The sequence below is a fragment of the Paralichthys olivaceus genome, chromosome 18 (assembly GCF_024713975.1).
Source record: "Paralichthys olivaceus isolate ysfri-2021 chromosome 18, ASM2471397v2, whole genome shotgun sequence".
NCBI lineage: Eukaryota > Metazoa > Chordata > Actinopteri > Pleuronectiformes > Paralichthyidae > Paralichthys > Paralichthys olivaceus.
Window position 1 is genome coordinate 12,948,633 of NC_091110.1, and position 19,287 is coordinate 12,967,919.

At 40.2% G+C, this 19,287-nt stretch overlaps 1 protein-coding gene across 2 annotated transcripts; it reads left to right on the plus strand.

Annotated features, from left to right (window-relative positions):
• The first annotated feature begins 7,121 nt into the window (after positions 1 to 7,121).
• mpx (myeloid-specific peroxidase) lies at positions 7,122 to 13,847 on the plus strand. Of its 2 annotated transcripts, XM_020082562.2 has the most exons (17): positions 7,122 to 7,220; positions 7,620 to 7,790; positions 7,892 to 7,957; positions 8,041 to 8,128; positions 8,316 to 8,491; positions 8,712 to 8,844; positions 9,208 to 9,334; positions 9,432 to 9,638; positions 9,725 to 10,088; positions 10,504 to 10,664; positions 10,940 to 11,198; positions 11,283 to 11,453; positions 11,560 to 11,797; positions 11,957 to 12,174; positions 12,306 to 12,343; positions 12,551 to 12,610; positions 12,968 to 13,847. In XM_020082562.2, the coding sequence occupies exons 3-17, from the start codon at positions 7,894 to 7,896 to the stop codon at positions 12,974 to 12,976; spliced, it is 2,313 nt and encodes a 770-aa protein (XP_019938121.2). In that variant the 5' UTR covers positions 7,122 to 7,220; positions 7,620 to 7,790; positions 7,892 to 7,893; the 3' UTR covers positions 12,977 to 13,847. The 2 variants fall into 2 exon arrangements, with proteins under 2 accessions (XP_019938121.2, XP_019938120.2); XM_020082561.2 differs by lacking the exons at positions 7,122 to 7,220; positions 12,306 to 12,343 and having other exon boundaries at positions 7,697 to 7,790.
• Positions 13,848 to 19,287: the final 5,440 nt, after the last annotated feature.

Sequence of the window (19,287 nt, forward strand, 5' to 3'; positions counted from 1 at the left end):
AATAAGGTTCTAAACCAAATTTGTTTCTGAAAGCAGCAACCTGCCATCAGACGTCCACAGTTGTGAGGCACTTAGAGAAATATTTGCAGTTTGATGTTGAAAGAGCTGGGTTGTCCACGGTGACACCAACTCATATTTTGAATTCCATCCTCAAAAGAGCAGGTTTGGAGATTTTTTTTTTTATGGTCGGGGAAAAACATGACAAATCTCCCACAGCATCACTGTGTAGATGAGCAGGATGTAAAATATGAGCAGGAACCTTGTGGTTCGCACATGGCGTCTGGTGGCATTTAAACGTCTGCGTGCCGCACAAAGAAACATTGTGTTCTCACGCACATGTGTCCCTTCACTGCAGCAATGTGACTCAAATCCGTCCTTCCTTAAGACAGCAGGTCCTCCAAAGTCTTGAGGAGGAACAGGCACAAGGAGCATGGTGCTGTGGGCTGCCCCTGATAGACAGACACACAGAGATCAAATGTCCTCAATAATTACAGGCTTAAGTCTCAAATATGTCCTCCTGTGTTGTACTTAAACGCATCCTCTCTCGTTCATCACAAGAGGAGCCACAGTCCAATCATCTTGAAGACCTCCTCTGGTTTCTACTGGATATATTCTGTGTATTTTTTTTTTTATTTAACTTAATTTAACTTTGTATCGATTGTAGGTAGAAGTGTAACTTAAGTGTTATCATCACAGAACTCGGTATAGATTCCAATTTACTGTGATTAACGTAAAATGTGAGAATCTCTTTAATTTATTATTACAATAATTATTTATTATTTTATTATTATCTATGTTTGACCATGTATGTGTCGTCTTTGTGGACTCTGCACAGCCGAGCTCAGAGAAATAGAGGATCATTGATTTCAAGTGAGGCCGAGACATTTTTTTGTACAAAAAAATAGGAAGTGTCTTTTCACCAAAAAATTGGGGCAATCTTTCCTTAATCGTGTGTTCGTGTTTCACCGTGTGCATAACTGAATGTGGAGAATTCATCTGACAAAGGAACAGGGGGACGATATTAATTTTTTACCTAATTCAAACAATTCAACCACAGGTCTTAGCTCCTGAGATACAAACAGTGTGTCTCTGAATCGTATGAATATGGACACAACATTATCATTTAGCAAAATTGAGCTGTCTGGTATGTGCTGCAGAAATCGGTTTAATAATTATCTAAAGAGTTTTTCGAGAAATTCAATTGTGGCTGTTTCAGTTCTTCAAGATGCAAAACTAGAAAAAGGAGGTTTTGTACTTTGGAAGAGGAAATACATGAAGTTATTTGCGTGTCAGTAATTGCAGGTTCTTTGGAATAATAATAACGTTTGATTCATATTGACCCTTCTGTGATCTCCCACCTCCTCCATGTTAGCAGATTGGACATGCACCAAACTAAAACACCAAATAAAATGTTGTCAAAGGTGGTAACGTATTTTAAGGTAGTTCTTATCACATTGCTTCGTGTTTAAATGTTAAGTTTTCCAGTAAGTTTAGTTTTACTTCGTTATTTTATGCTATAAAATTGGGGGTGAAACATCGTGATTGACAGCTGAGACTGAGTTGCAATTGATCAGGGGTGTATATCGGTGAGTTCTGGCCAACGCAGCTCCACCCCTAATCGCTACTAAGCAGCTTCTGGCTCCATATGCACAAAATGGCAGCGTTTGTATATCTGGGATATTTTGGCTCATTTCTGGACAGTGGGTAGAGGTCGAGCCGGCTCCTCTGTCGTTATATATCATCTGTGAGTGGAACAAATGACTCTCCGGCTTTAAAGCAGCTCTCTCAACTTAACAAAACTGCCAAACAACACGGAGGAGTGAAAATGTTAGTGATTGAATTATCTTTCTTGGAGAGGTCATATCAGTGTTAACACCAGATACTACACTGTGTGCAGATAAATGACAATCCCCTTTTCATGGAAGACTGCTTTTAGTTTTCTTTGTCAAATTGTTTGTTATCGTTGTTTTTTTTAGCATTGACGTTCCACAACCACACCTGGAAGTTTCTTTTTGTTATCGAAAGTCTTTCAGCCTCACGGAAGTTCCTGTTCAAGCTGACCTGCTGTTTGCCAGTGTTTCTGACAGACAGCCCTCCTGGTTTCAGTCTCAGTCACAGTTTGGTGAAGTTTAACAACAAAAACTTGGGTTACCAAGGCTAACCCTAACCCTAACCCTAACCCTTGGGTTTTGGAAAAGATCAAACTTGCCAATTTGAACCCGAACCACAATCTTTGCCTCAATCACATCACCTATCCTCGACCTTTACGATCAGAAGTTCAGTTCTGCCTCAGTACTTCAATTATGCAACTCTGCTGCTGACTTCTTGATCTTTTGTCCTAGAGAAAACTCTGCCTCATTCTTTGTACCTGTTCAGCTTGAGAAACGACTTTGACATTTCCAGCGGCCTCTCTCGGCTTAAGATGCCTTTGTTCGACACATTGTTCGCGGTGCTTCTTCACACTTACCACACACATTCGCTTTGCTCTGCCTAGATTTGCCTCTGTGATAAGCCGGGCCTGCACCCCCCTGTTATGTCTTAGACTTCAAATGAAATTCTGTTTGTCTCTTGTGGACTTTTACTCACTCATAAATCTTTTTTTTAATTATTTTACTCCACATTCAATAAAGAGACATTTCATTTGATGTTTATTTTGATTTAATGTGTCATGCATTCTGTACCTTAGCAGAAACACAATCATACAGAACATATAGAAGCTTCCTTTTGCTGATTATTGGTTGGCTCTTAATATCACAACAGTTTTCTAAAAAAGATAAGTGATATAACTTTTCATTAAAAAATATCAAACTATCAAATATCAGCTTCTCGTGTGAAAATGTCAGGAATTGCTGCTTCTTTTTTTTCACATCATTTTTATGTGCATTAAATAACTGTGATCAGGCCACACACACACACACACACACACACACACACACACACACACACACAGTGCATCTGTATGTACACACCACATTGTCTCTCTTGAGCTTATATTTATTTATTTATACTTCCTTACTTTGCATAACCTGGTTACATTCAAAACAACCAAGTCAGAATTGAGGAAGCTGTTATTTTATAATTTTGTTCATGCAGTTATACTTTATAATAAATTACAGTTTGAATCACTTTTTATGCAGATAGTTGGTCTAACCTAGTTGTGTTATATTTTACATTATACACATATTATACAATTTAACATTAGTTCAAATACCCGACAATTTTTATTTATTTATTTAGGTCTGATATTTACTGAAATAATTGTCCCATGGTTAAATGTAAACACTGCTGTACTGTATCTGCAGTTTAACAGATTTATCCTAAAACTTTTTCTTCTCAGCTATTCTTCTAATTCCCCTATCAGGGTTTTACAGGGTTTACACTGTGAAACATTTTGTTCCTGACAGTTAATTAAAGACTTTTCTTATGGTATCTTTCCATTTTTAATTTACTACACAGCTCCGACCTATATAGTACAGCTCCAATAGATTTCTATGAGCTACTTCCAACTTTGTTTTCAGGTCCACATGTTCAGTTCCTCTGAAGAAGAAATGATGATGTTAATCTGGTGTTTGCATCCCTCAGCAACATAATCTAGGAAAACTCCTCCTGGCTTTCCAGAAATTGTAGTACATTTTCATTTTATCATATAAAATGTCAGTCTTTGTGCTTGTCCAGCCTGAGAAACTGCTTCACCATTTTACCAACTTTACTATCTGCTCATCATGTTTGCTCCACCTGTTGCTTCCTTCTGTCACGTTATCATATTGTTCTGCAGCCAAGTTATGCAACTTTCATTAGCATGTTCCTGTAAAAACTGGTTTGAGTGTTATCTCATCATGGCTTCTTTGGAAGGAACTTCTGTATCTTCTAAAGAAATCAAGTCTTATGAGGACCTCTGTGTCAGATTTCAAATTTTCACAAGATGAGGTTTTCCAGTGAAAGTACTGTGGCCTGATTTGATGCAGAATACAGAGGCTGTCTACTCTCTACTTTAGGAAATGTTGAATTTCTTGTGACTAGTTGTCCAATAATATTAATCAATCAATCAATTTCACTTTGTATAGCCCACATTCCCAAATCACAATTTGTTTCATAGGGCCTAATAAATTGGAGCTGTATCTGTATCTGTCCTTGACCTTAAACAAGAGTGACACAAAACTACCAAATAAACCTTTTAGCAGGAAAAAGCCGCAGGGATCCCTCTCCCAGGACGAACAGATGTCGTGTGTAACTGAATGCATCAACAAAACAACAACATTCATGAGAAGAGAACGTGTCAAACATACATGATGGTAAAAAAAGATATTTTTCTTTTCACTGTGGCTAAATGTCCTGTACAATGTTATGGTCAGCATGTTAGCATTAACTTAAAGTTGACATATCTGTGTTTCTGATATTCAACAACATTCTGGCCTCTCGGGTTTAAGCTACATTTATCTTCCACATAGTGAAAAATAAGAACACAGTCTTATCTTCGTGAGGGTTGCAGTCCAGCTCTAGTCTTTTTATATTGAGAGTTATGAGAGTTTACTATCTTAATGTTTTTCCCTGAACTATCAAGCTGAAAACCTCACCTGCTGGCAACTGTGTATTTTATTATTTCCCAAACATGACTCTGAACTTATCTTTATGACTCTAAGTGTGGTTCCTTCAAGAAATTCAAATCTGCAGCAGCTCACAGATAAGTGCGCCAATATAAAATTGTGACCCGATCATAAATCAGTTTGACGTGAAGAGAGCTAGTATTCATTTTTACAAAATAGTACTTCCCGGAGTAGAGCGAGAAGAGCGGCCAATAGCACATATGAGGAAGTAAAAATAGACTAAAGAGGCGTTGACAGGTACTAATGATAATGATAATTGGCGTGGTGCTGTTGAGTAATACAAATACCTGTCTTCACAATAAAAGAAGGTAGATTCCATGACACATTGAAATGTTTACCGCCCTTGGTTTCTTCCTGCTCACGTTTGAAGTTGGTACTTTTCTCTCCATATGTTGAACTTGTGAAATCAGCTTTGCAATCTGTGCATTGCTGCTTCCGCCGCAAAAACCAGCTCATTGCATGTGATTCACATTTTTCTTCGCTAACTTATATTCCCCTAAAACCAGAAGATACTGAAGCATTTGTATTTGCAGTGTCAGACTGATGTGAGAACACTGATGAACATGAGAACATTTAGTTATGATTATCAACATTATGATTATCAACTTAATAATAATAATGTTAATAGTAATAATTATTATTAACATTGTTCATACAGTAGGATGGCAGCTAGGTTCCAACCCAATGTCAACACAAATGTACCCACACATTCGACAAACAAGGTCAACCCCAGTATCTTCATATCTGATCAAGCTAATCATATATCTTCAATATAATAATAAGTCATATCATCAAGTAGCTCCACATTTTATCCTTGCAACAAAAACACCAATACAAATCGATCTAAAGACAAATAAAAAAAACACCTCCAATCCAATTTAAACATAAAATCCCTTTTTATTGAAGATATTGTAATTCAATGTGTGTAAATCCTGTCTTCTGATTATGCTTCCTCTTTTGAATTAATTTACATAATTACAATTATCATCAATGAAATGCTCTGATGAGCAGTAAGAAAGAATTTCCTTCGTGTTGTAACTACTGTAAACCTTGTCTCCGGGATGATGTCCTACATTATTGTCTCCAGTCATCAGTTTTCCTTATGTTCATAAAGCAGAAAGGTCCTTGACCCTCAACTTTCAATACTAAGTCACTGTTATCATAAATGTCATGAAGGACTCAGACTCACTGTACAAAATAGCTCTGCTTCCCGGGGAATTACAATACCTACCAACAGAGGTATGAGGGGTTGTAAACTCTACAGCTCACTGAGTGACCTACAAAAGAGTTACTATCTGTTATTAATGATTAAATGTAAAGGCGGAGGACGGTGCAGGATATTTGTTCGATTTTAAAAGTAGAATTTCCCCACAAAGCGCTTTCAGCAAATACACACGAAAGCTCTGAAACTAACCCACTGGTGAAATGTGATTTGTTGCTAAAGCCTGAGGTTGAGCAACAACGTCTCAGCCATTGCTGTTTATTTCTGCTTCTCGACTTCCTTGAAAGAGGCAAGTGGACAGGTCTCATGCAATTGTCCTGTTGATGTTGCAAACAGGACGAGGACGTGCTGACAGAAAAATTACCTCTTATCTCTGACAGACAAACTGAACCCTGAAACAAGTGATTCAACCTGAAGTCTTTCTTCTGCATGATACCCATTGTTATTTAAACATTTCTTTTCGTGTGAAGTAACAATAGAATCCCCACACTCATTGTCATGTGCAGTGCAAGAACTTTTAATTTCCTGTTTATGGAAATGTTATACCTCTTTTACAGAAACCTCACACTGTAGATCTAATGGGAATGATGGATTTGTCCCCATTTAGTTCTTTCCTGAACAATACAAATTCCTTCCAACAGGTTTTTGTGGAAATCCATTCAGTTGTTTTTCTGTATTTTTGCTGAAAACAGCCTGCATGATAACATTTGATAGAAATAGTTTTGCAAATGTATTTATTCAACATCTCATTTCCCTTTAAATAATGTTCACTCTTCAGCTGGATAATGTTGAAGTGATTTAGTCAGTTGGTCAGTGGGTTAATGGATCAGTCTGCAGGGAGATTGTGAATTCAATGTGTAAATCAATAACTATCATTGTCAATCATTGTGTGATGCTGTTTTTTCAATTTAATTTTTTATCACTGATAATAAGTAAGTTAATGTGTGTCAAGTTTTTTGCAGATAGCTGGGGTTTTTTCCCAGACGTTGTTATCATGTATCCACTGGGCTCCGCTCCAAAACACACACGGGTTTTCTTAAAAATGTACGCTTGACCGTACATCTGTCTTTTCTTTTCCTCATTACACGAGGGTGTTGCACACTTCACAATCGATTCCTTATTGACCTTCGGTAAGTTGCTCGATGATGGTTCAAACTTTAACCTCAATCTCCTCATAATGAGCCTGTGATTTGTGATTTCTTGGATAAACTTACTTTTCCTCTCAGTTTAATAATACTTTAATTTGTTATCATTAGAATAAAATGTGAATTGCTTCCTTTTTTTCTCAAGTTTAGCGGTTTCTCTGTTACAACACTGTGGGTCGTCAATCGGTGAAAGTTAATGAATGTTTTATCAACATTCCTCGAAAGATGATTTCTCCTGGAGGAAATCAGGTATGTAAAATATAATGAGTAAAAAGAGAGAAACATAAGAATACAGCCCCAAACATGTTAAGGAAAGAATGAAAAAAACACAAATCAAGGCAAAGAGGTTAAGTCAGCAAACACTTTCCATAATGTTTTCTGTGTACAACCTATGCAGCATATCCTACCATCTGCATTTCCCCACATATAATGTTCATCTCTTTATTGTTGGATGTCAATAATGGCATAAAATGTTTTTCAAAATATTTAAGAAGAAAATCATATGTACTAACTGCTACTCCAGAGAGACTCAAGAATACAAACATAGTTATTTCAGGAACACACCCTTACAACTTTTATTGTTGACAGGTTACGGTTATATAAGTCCTCCACAGACAATGACTAATATGCATTAAGAATTTCCCTCAGTGCAGAGAGCAGGAAGAAGGAACTGCCCTTTACTGACAGTAGCCTCACCTGTGAAACCCAGGGGCGGGGCTTCTCTATATAAAAGGACTGAGGATGACAACACCAGACACAACAAATTATAGAACTTCACAAGCTCGACACAAACCTTCACAGGAACCTTCGTAGACACAGGTAATGAGATTCTTATTTTATATTTTTGCAAACTAATTAAGTCTTAATTTACACTTGGGTGAAGAAAAAAAAAATGAATGCATTTGGATCTTTTGTTTCAGAGATGTTTCTCTCTGTCCTGCTTGTGCTGGGCCTCTGCCTGGTGCCTTCTCACTCCAAACCCACAGGTACATGTTGCATCCTTCCCTCAACAAACATGTTTCTAATTTGCCCCAATTATTTTCACTTAAACGTCTGATTCTTTTTGCAGGAGAACATCTGGGCAGTCCTTTCCTCCAACAATGTTTTAAGGAGGCTAAGAAAATTGTGGATGATGCATATTTGTACTCCAGACAAGAGTGAGTTCATTTTAAAATGCTGGATTCGCTTTTTAATTAATACAGCATCATTTTTACGTTGAAGGACTCTTGCATCAGTTCATTAGTGTTTCTTAAACGCTTGCTCTTAAGAACAAGTTACAGGACCTCTGAAGCAGACCACATTCTAGACTTGATTGTCCAACCTTGTGACCTTTTCCACCCCCAGGAGTCTGAGGCGAGTTCGCAAGGACGTGGTGAGGCCTCACGATGCCCTGCGTCTCCTGAAGCAGCCTCGAGCTGAAACGCGCTCGGCTGTGAGGTCTGCAGACTACATGGCCCAAACCCTTCGTCTGCTGCATGAGAGGGTGCATCGTGTGCACAAACGCTCGCTCAACGCAACAGGTCAGACAGTCAGCAACTACAAACAGACACAAAGACGACACACACTGTGCTCACACTGTTTTTTTTGACAGCCTTTCCTGGTTTTCTTAGATCTACTGTTTCATAACGTGGTCGCAGTCCAGCACTTCAAAGATGTAACTGAAAACCAGACAAGTGAAGTTGGCAGACACTTGCACATCAACGCGTGGATTCATGAAATGTGTTTTTCTCATTTTTCCAGACTTGCTGAGTGAGGAAGACCTAAAGGTTCTCGTCAGGATAACTGGATGTGAGGCTCGGGTCCGCATCCCAGAATGCCGCACCACAGCAAACATTAACAAGTATCGCACAATCACCAGCATCTGCAACAACATGTGAGTCACTTAGAGCAGCAGGTTTCCTTCTTCTTTTTCATGACATGATAAACTCTTACCTGCAGTTTTCTAAAATGAACTATTAAATCTTCAATTTAAGTGAAGCAGACACATTTTAAAATGATTTTTACACAAAGTTTCTGCAGCATCACCTTTGGTTATGACTTCTTGCATTTAACAGTTTTCTACATCATATTAAAAAACAACTAGGCAGTTTCTTTTCAGTTTATGAGACACACTGCTGCTTACATGCTTGTGAAATGCACCGAAACATCTTGGGCCACTCACCACAAAGATGTGTACACTTCCGTGGGATTTCTCAAGTAGCGTTTCCAAACTTGGAAGTTTTTTGTTTGCCTTTAGAAAAAACCCTCGCCTCGGAGCCTCCAACACCCCCTTCGCCCGCTTGCTGCCTGCTGAATACGACGACGGGATCTCCCAACCCAAAGGCTGGAACAACAGAACGTTAAACAACTTCCTGCTCCCACTGGTACGACTGTCAGACACTCACATCGATTACCCAACTTAAAACTTTGGTTTGAAATAAAAACACTTTTTACATGAATGAACTCCTCCTCCGCTCGCAGGTACGACAGGTGTCCAACAAGATCCTGAGTACAACAGATGCAGCCGTGGTCAGCGACAGAGAGTTCACCCACATGGTGACCTTGTTTGGCCAGTGGAACGACCACGATCTCACCTTCACGCCCTTCTCCCCCAGCATCCGCTCTTTCAGCAACAACCTGAACTGTGACGAGAGCTGTGAGAAGAGCGAGCCGTGCATCCCCATCCCAGTGGGTGTCAAAGCTCAAACCTGAAATATCCAGATGTTCTCACTAAAAGATTCGCCTCATGACCTTCAACCTCCCTTTGCAAACAGATTCCTCCTGGTGACCCTCGGCTTCCTTCTCGCCCTGACACCTGCATCCCTGCGTTCAGATCCGCCCCTGCTTGCGGAACAGGATTCTCGGCCTACAATTTCGGCGGAGAGCCCAACAAGAGGGAGCAGATCAACGCGCTGACGGCCTTCCTGGACCTCAGCCAGGTGTACGGCTCTGGGGACAAGCTCGCCCGTGATCTTCGTAACCTCACTAACAATGACGGCCTACTGCGCGTGAACACGAACTTCACAGACAACGGACGTGAGCTGCTGCCTTTCAGTCCCCTCAAGGCAGAGATGTGTGCCACACGCAAAAGAGCCACCAACGACACAAACGCCAGGGAGGTGCCGTGTTTCCTTGCAGGTTAGTCAAGCTGCAAGTTAGGTTGTAAGTAAGTTTGTAGGATAAATAGTTAGTTCATGTTTGATTAACCTGTTTTAAGTAGAAGTTTTGGTTGCTAAGTTGTGAAAAACTGTTTATTTTTAACTTTATTTGAATGACGTAAAATATGTCTTCATTGCATTAATTATAATTATTCAGATGCCGTCTTATTTTGCTTAAAACACTCAGGAAATTCAAAGTAAAGCAATAAAATCTGGTTCAAAAGAGGAAGCATGTTATGCTCCAATGATCCAATATAGCAATTCAAATTTTCTTTATAATGTGTTATTACTGATCTATCAAACATTAATAAAGGGTTTATGGTCTTTAGCTCATTTTCAACCCATGAAAAATTTTGAATCTGACACTTCATGTTTCCTGCATTTTTGCCGTGAAGGTGACGTCCGTGTGGACGAGAACATCGCTCTGACATCAATTCACACGTTGTTTATGCGTGAGCACAACCGACTGGCTCGTGCGCTGAAAAGACTGAACCCACACTGGGACAGTGAGACACTCTACCAGGAGGCCCGCAAGATCATGGGTGCTTACACGCAGGTAAGTCGACTGGCTTTTATTTTAAGTCCCTTCCTAAAACAGACTTCTTGTTTATTGGTAGAAGTACCTCAGAAAAGACTTCTTACTAGACAGCCTTTTTTGCTGTTGACAGTTTATTTCATTTCCGTCGTTTATTCTATTTGTGTCTTGCTTATTGTGAAGCGCTTTGTTTTTTGAAAAGTGCTCTATATTGAGTTTATTTTATTAATTTGAATGTATATATTAGCATCTCCAATGGCTGTGTGTCTCATAACACCTGTCTCTGTCCCTCTCAGGTGTTTGTGTTCAGGGACTACCTGCCACACATTTTGGGCGACAATGCAATTCGGACACAGATTGGCCGTTACCCCGGCTACAGTCCCAATGTGGACCCCAGTATATCCAACGTCTTTGCAACAGCAGCTTATCGCTTTGCCCACTTGGCGATCCAGCCAATGTTAGCCCGTCTGGATGAAAACTACAGGGAGAATCGTCGGTTCCCCAGTGTGTCCTTGTACAGGGCCTTCTTCTCTCCCTGGAGAATTGTCTTTGAGGGTGAGCTGCACACAGGGAAACTGAAGCAACACTTCTATGATTCTGTCTTAAACAACAAACTTAACATTTATGTTATCGATCCAGGTGGTGTTGACCCTCTGCTGCGCGGTTTGATCGGCCGTCCCGCCAAACTGAACACTCAGGATCACATGATGGTGGATGCTCTGAGGGAGCGGCTGTTCCAGTTTGTGATGCATCTGGCTCTGGACCTGGGCTCTCTCAACATGCAGAGAGGACGTGACCACGGCTTGCCTGGTACATCACTCATACTGACTCTCATCCTTTTTCTGAAATCCCCACTCTAATCTTTCATCCATGTCTTAATTCCACTCTTTGATTGCTTTGTTGTTTACCCCCCCAGGCTACAATGCCTATCGCAGGATCTGCGGCCTGTCTCAGCCCAGGAACCAGACAGAGCTCGGTCAGGTTCTGAAAAACAATGATCTGGCCCGGAGGCTGCTGCAGCTCTACGGCTCCCCCAAAAACATAGACGTCTGGATGGGAGGTGTGGCAGAGCCGTTTGTGCAGGGTGGCCGTGTGGGGCCTCTGTTCGCCTGTCTCATTGCAAGACAGTTCAAGAATATCCGCCAGGGTGACAGGTCTGTGGATAAAAAATCTAATGCATGTAATCGCTGTACTTCATTTAAACAGATTTAGCCTGGTAAAACACGCAAGGAGGCATGAAATATATCAGTTTTGAATCCGCGACTTTGCTGACACTAAACTTTCTCAATTCTTGTCTCTTTTGAAATTGTCAGGCTGTGGTATGAGAACCCTGGCGTCTTCACCCCGAGACAGAGATCCGCCCTGTCCTCCGCCACCTTGTCCAAGATCATCTGTGACAACACCGGCATCAGATCTGTCCCGATGAACGCCTTCAACCTTATTTCAAACAGGAACCGGCTCATCAACTGCAACAACATCCGAGGCGTGGACCTGACGGCGTGGAGGGACAGACCCTGCACCAACAGCTCAGGTGACACAACACGGTTACAAACTGTTTTAACCTGGGGAAGATTCTTCATCTGAGCTTAACCTGGTGTATTTGTTTCTTCTCTAATAACCTGAATGAAAACCATTCTTCATGTGTGGTGTTTGATGTTACAGGCTCGGGTGATAGCTGTAATGAAGTCAGTGGAACAGAGGTCGGTTTATGCACTAACAAATACTAGCTCATTCAAATCAAACATTTTCCCTTAATGTTTAGACATCTTGGTGAAGGGGGTCCTCACTCCAAACCAAACAGATCATGTTTTACTCACCAAGTTTATTAAAAAACGAAATAATTTCTTTAATTATGAGAACAATACGTGTGAACATTTCTTTACTCCTTCATCTTCTTGCTAACACAGAATGTGAACCAGTCGACTCCCCAGGACCAGCAGGACCAGCAGGGCCTCCAGGACAACGAGGTAATCTCTTCACTTTCCATAAATATATCTTTCAACTTGTTTCATTAATATTAGATGTAAACACACAGAGACAACCTGATTTACCAGAAAATGAGTCTTATTAAAATGTGTTAGACAGTAAGGCAAGATATAAAAGAAACACTGCCAGTGAGAAAGACACATAAATATGATTTCGAAAGGAGTAAATATAATATTTATTAAAATGTTTGACCTAAACTCACTGAAATGTTCATTTTTAGCATCAGATCATGATTTTTTTCTGCCAAAGAGAATGTAAAGATGAAATTGAAAAAATCTATGATCTACTGTATGTTTTGGCAGAAGCTTTGTGTTTTATAATATTATGTTTGTCTTCAGGTGGAGTAGGACGTCGAGGCCCGAGAGGCCGGAGAGGATCTCCAGGTCCCCGTGGTCCCCCTGGTCCCCCTGGTCCCCCTGGTCCACCATCAGTCTACAAAAATGCTACACTTCCACAATCTGCCTTCTCTGTCATTCTGGGGGTGAACAACTCATCCGCTCTGAAAATAATTAATTTCCGTCAGGTCATCTACAATGAACAACACCACTACAGCACGCAGACGGGCCTGTTCACATGTGTGATACCCGGTGTCTATCAATTCAGCTTTCTCTGCACAGCCTACGGCACTGGAGGTGTGGACCTTATGCTCAACAGTAAGTTGGTGCTGCACAGTTTCAGGGTCAGTCAGGGAGGTCACGTCTTGTCTACCGGGGACACGGTGCTCAAGCTGGGGAACGGAGACAAAGTGTGGCTGGAGGCCAGCAACGGGACCATCGGCCTGAGCACCAAAAGCTTCTTCTCAGGACACCTGCTCTTCAGTATGTGACACAAAACACACACCTCTTTTCCAGAACCGCCGCTCCGTCTGCTGTGGGATCTGTTTTAATTACTCAGCCTCTATGCAATGAGCTACTGTTATTTTTAGCACTCTTATAATACTTCATCCTCTAGTCTAGGGCACACCATACAACTTTATACATGTTACTGAAAGATTACGTATAAACGAGTAGCTTAATGACCTTAAAATGTGAAGTTCTGTTGCATGCATAATATATATATTCATCTGTAGCCAATGTTTGAAGGTGAGAATTTCCAGTATTAGTGTGAATATTTTATGCCCAGATGCAATGGAAGTGCACCTTTGTCTGCAACGTTTATTTCCCTGTCACTTTCTTATCTACATACTTTGCTTTCAATAAACAAAACTGTTGAAGATAAGCTGTGTGTTGACATGTTCTTATCATCATGAGGGACTTCATGGGCTTCACAGAGATCACAGAGACAAGAACACAACTTTAAAATTTGATAAAGGACAGTATGAAAAGTACAGGACCAACACAGATCACCATGGCCTGAGCTCCATTAGTGTGAAAGGGTTAGGGTTAGAAAATCTATAGGTGTCATTGAAAAATATATTTTCTTTGAAGCACCAACAGTAAACTGAGGGTGATTTTGAAGAAACAGCTCAGTTTTAATTGAATACTTGCCGTCAGTACTCTTAAGTAACCAATAAAAACAGAATGTACTGTGTGCTACCTGTAGATGGAGCCAGTCTTCTTTTTGGAGACAAGAAGAAGTGACATAACTGGTTCACGTAACTGGTTCATAGTCTTTGGTGCATTTAATGAGTTTTTCATCAGAATCACACACTGATTCTAACACATTACTTCTTCAGAGAACACTCATTTACATCAGTGCTGAACTTTGACCAAAGCTGTCTCTGTCCCCCAGCTTCATGTTAAACGAACATTTCAAACTGCGTCTTAACTACTGTGCGTCTTTAAAATGTTAAATTTCATTCATGATGAAATTGCTGATGAATATTAATAACCTTCATCATTTTTAACAGTTAAAGTTGTCTGGGGGCTACACTCCTTGAACTGGATGTGGGTGGGAAGGACAGAAAAACAAACACGCTAAAATTTACACCTGTGGTTGACTGAGAGCTCTGATGTGCGGCCCACCTGGGCTGCATGTGTTCACCCTGCAGAGGCAGAAAGTCCACAGGAAGCAGAGGTGAACGTGGGTTCGAACGTGCCAACAGGAGTGCTGACAGCGGAGTTTTTAAAAATTCATAGCACTTTATGTTGAGACATGAGAAGTGTAAGAGTTCTTATTTGTCGAAACTTCAGTGATTTACTTAAATTCAAGTATTAGACAACCTTCACAGTGTCAATGACTGATAGGACGCAGATGATCCCAAACTTACAACTGATATAATCAATAATTCTTTATCAAAAGCTGATCACATGACTCTGTGTGTATGGAAGATGCCGGTGTTATAGAATTATCGGCCAGAACTGAAGTCTCTCCTCAGATTCTACAGAACTTTATCGATTCTTTCAGGACATTGTTTTGGTTTTCCAGCCTAAAACATTATCTACAACAGGCAGCTGTTTGGCTTTTGTTTTGTTTGTGGAAGGTAGCGTTCTGTAGCGAACAGGTGGAGCCTTAAGAGGGTAACAGGCCAGATATTTCCCTCAGGAGGTGGTGGAGACCAAAAAGCAAAGCACATACTGAACTTGCATTTTCCAGGATGCCAAAAAAAACATGACAAAAAGTTAACAATTTGCAAGCTGATGACGTGTTTGTGTGTTTACAGCTTGTTTCTGCTGCCTCCAAGTGACTCAAAAGATATTGCAGATTTAAACTTGAAAGAAAATCAACTAATTATACACAGTGACTTCAGTATTTTTGCACAGGCACCTTCTCCCCCTCTCATTTCAATTCACACATGGAAACTATCAAGTGGAGTTGCAAATCTTTAACACTGAAATACAGTTTTATTTATGTGTTTAGTCAGCGACACAGCTTATTCTATTGTTGTTGTGGTAAACAGAGGGATATTTATACTATACACTATAACAAACAAAACTGCAGTAACATAATGAAAAAATGATCAGATACATCTCTTTATCACTGGATTTGTGGAGAAATACTGACATTGAAAAATAGAAAGTACACAGCACAATGTAAAGTTTAGTGGATTGTGTCCAGATAAAGCGCTCCTCCTCCTCCTGCTGGTTGCCGAGGCTACAGTGCATGTGCAGAGTGCCACGTAGTCCACCAGACTGTGTGTGTGATGAGTGAAAGTGTGTGTGTGTGTGTGTGTGTGTGTGGTGCAAGCCCCAACTTGGTGATCCAAGAGTAATGGAAACCCAGTATTTACGAAAGAGGAGAAAATATTTGAATTGTCTGTTTCTGTCATTGAGTGGTGAGCTGAGCTGAACTTATTTAAGGAGCATGAGGGGAAATGTAGTATCTGAAGGAAATGTAAGGATGAAAATCTAAGTCCTAAAGTGTTAAAACCTGAAAAAGAGATTAACACAAGTGAAGATATTATCATTAAAGCTCGTGGTATTTAAGAAAAGGGATTCTGTGTAGGAATGCTGGGAGCAGATGAGAGAAGGGTGTTTTTTTTAGAGATGTTTGTTTCACTGTGATGAGCTCATATAAAGGAATAATTAAATACAAATGGCAACAAAATAAGAACTGGAGAAAAATAAGTCAAGTCAATCAGATGTATTTATTTAGCAATTTAAAAACAACAGGAGTTCAGTCAGCATGCTTGACAAACATGGCGAATGCAAAACCATACGGATAAAAAGAAACCTCTATCAAACTGATACATCCAAAACTCATTTAAGGAAAAAAAAGCTTTTATATCATATCAATAAGTGCTTTAATTTTAATAAAGTGGGTTTAATAAAATATCTATATTTACCTTAATGGCTGCCTAAATATAGGCTTCAAATCTCAACCGCGTCTGCCAGATGTTGACTCAGTGATGGGGCAAAAGAAATGGTGTTGGTTTTATGGTAAATTTAGCATCATGAAAGGATGGAGCACTTTTTTCTCCTCTTTAGAACATGACTAATGCAGGAGGCCGTGTCATGACTTTCCCTCCCTACTCTGCAACCCAGACGTGGATGTATTCAAATTCTTTCAGCCCATTTGAAATGCCCCAAAAATCAGGAACGAGGGTGAGTTCCAGCAACGTGGACAAAAGAATTTGGCTAATTCTTTGCAGATGTGTCTCTGAGCCGTTTGAGGGAACACTGCACTGCCCTCGCAGAGGAGAGAAAGGGCTCTGCGTGGAGAGAGATCAACGAATTATGAGTGAAAAACATTGGTGACCAAGTGCAGCTGGTTCTGACAGTCTGGTGTTCCAAAGAAGAGAGAGGAGCAAAGCCAGGAACAGACACATAGTTTTCACTCCCCAGGGGAAATGTTGGTATGCAGAATCACACGAGTGTGCGTTATCCATCCTCTTAGCAAAAATACATTCACTTACTGTCAAAAGACTTGCTCAACCAGAATTCATAGTGGAAACAAAGAAAGTTCTGTGAGAGGGCATGCAGTATGTGAGGACCAAACAGGAAACATTTAAGAAGAGATGTTGAGTTGATTCTTTGATTCAGTTTTAGGATTAAAAAAAACCTTTCCCATTCTTTTCTTTTCATCTTTTAATCCTCAGGAAATGATTATCATGAAATCAGTCTTTGGAATCACAAGCACATCTTGTAGTTCGTCTGTGTTAATGAACCACTGGTCTCTGGTATTCAACATTGTTTCATTAGCTCCTGAAAACGACTCTAATAACTTCTATAACAGACACATTTTCATGAGCTCATGCATCTGCACTTGGTTCTGATTTGCCCCAGACAGTTTACACAAGCTGAAACAGAAACCTCTTGTGGCATGGGATTTCCTTTGCCAAAGAGCAATACAACTAACTTAACTGTGATTTACAGCATGATTTAATCAGTTTAGAATAGAACCTGTTCTCGGGTGATAAAGTATTTTTTGTCCGTCCTTCTTTTTTTTGTGTTTTCCTCAGATTTTTACTGGAAGTATGCATCATGTTAGTTCACTAAACACCCTCACACTGTTTTTAAAGCTGGAGAGTTTCTCTATATCACCATAAAAACAAATGCAACAATAAAAGTTAACAATGCCCTGTAGAGTTTTTGACGATGCACCTGAGCATGTGGCTATGTAAACTCCAATGATTGACAGGTGTTAATGCGGTGGAAATAAACAGAAAGTTGTTAATGAAGGGAAGAAAAAAAGTGCTGGCAAGTTAGTGTGGATGTTACCAAAGTGTGGGTTTGTGCAGAAAGTCACTATTTTGTGCAAAAGAGTAGTTTTATGAATTAAAGAAAATGAAAGAGCTTGAGAGAGAGAAGTTCGGATCCTGCTTTCTCTCTCACCCCCACATGGCCAATCGAGCCAAACCTCTAAAACCATGAAGCTTTTAAAGTTAGTGGCATGAGGCCTTGTTAGGGGGTATCAAACCATGGTGTCCCTGCAGTCTCCTGTACATAACCAAAGACTTTAAGGGGGTTTTCACAAAATTGTCACTGCTGTGGATCAGACGTTGTCGTGGCCCCCCTCAAAATGTGAGTGTTCCTCTAAAGGATAGAATAGCAGGTTGAATGGATCAAGTTAGCATCAAAGTGAAATTGCAAATAGCTGTCGGGAAGGTAGAGCGGGTTGTCCATGCCGGTTTGATCCCCATCTCCCCCATTCCGCATGCCGAAGTGTCTTTGGGTAAGATGCTGAACCCCAAATTGCCCCTGATGTCTGTGCCGACAGTGTTCGAGTGATGCATGATAGAGAAACTGCTGCAAACAACACTGTTACTGCAAGTTCAGGAGATCAGTGTTTCTGTGGGAGTTTCCTGATGCAACCATTGTTGGCTTCAAAACTATTTCTGCATCTCCAGTATCTTTAGTCACATCACAGCCACACAATTCAGAAGAAGTCCACCAAGAGTTTGTGTGAAGAAACTTAATAACCCATCACTTCCTGAACAGTTCCCTCAGGTGCTGATAAGAAAATACCTTGCAACTTGTGACAGACTAATATTTGCAGATATCTGCCCCCTAGTGTAAGGATGTGGGACAGTTTAGTATCCATGAAGTGAGGTCATGGACTTGTTTTGAGAAAAGCTTTAGAATCCATGTGCTTTTATGAATGTGACTCAGAGCAGCTCTTAAAGGTCGAGTGTGTAAGATTTAGGTGAAAGGGAACTATTGGCAGAAATTTAATGTAGAATAATCCAGATGATGTTTTCAGTAGTTCGTTTCATCTAAATTGTATGAATTGTAGTTTTCTTTACCACAGAAAAGGTCCTTTATATTCAAATACTTTATATTTAAATGGAGGGGACCCTCTCTATGGAGGCTGCCATGTTTTTTACATTAGTCCAGACTGAACAAACTAAACACCTTTTGAGTTTTTATGACAACTGAAGTCTGCCACAGGTTCTTTGCCATGTTTGGAAGGAAAGGGTGAGGTGAGGGTTCAGCTGCAACATGCAACTTCAACACTAGATATCACAAACTTCTACACACTGTACCTTTAAATAATTTAAGTACCTTTGGTTAATACCAGTTGGAGAAAATCCATTTCATATAATCAACACTGTTCTGCTTTTAAGTCTATACCCTCATAAAAACTGTGCAAAGTCCTTGTGACTGTTTGCTGTGGTTTGGCAGCAGCCGGCCTGCGGTCAGTTCTGTGCATGCTAGAAAAGACCAGTTTGGTGTAAAGAAAGAGGTGAAGTTTCCAAAGCTGTGCATTATCCCCCTGGTGTTAACAGTGGGGCAGTGATTTGACTGGACTGCAGCAAATGATTTAGATTAATCAGGAG

Excerpts from the sequence above, each read along its gene's own strand:
- mpx (XM_020082561.2), top strand. The coding sequence starts at position 7,894 with ATGTTTCTCTCTGTCCTGCTTGTGCTGGGCCTCTGCCTGGTGCCTTCT. Across the intron at positions 8,492-8,711 it reads ACGCTCGCTCAACGCAACAG|ACTTGCTGAGTGAGGAAGAC; the intron begins GTCAGACAGTCA and ends TCATTTTTCCAG. Across the intron at positions 9,639-9,724 it reads AGCCGTGCATCCCCATCCCA|ATTCCTCCTGGTGACCCTCG; the intron begins GTGGGTGTCAAA and ends CTTTGCAAACAG.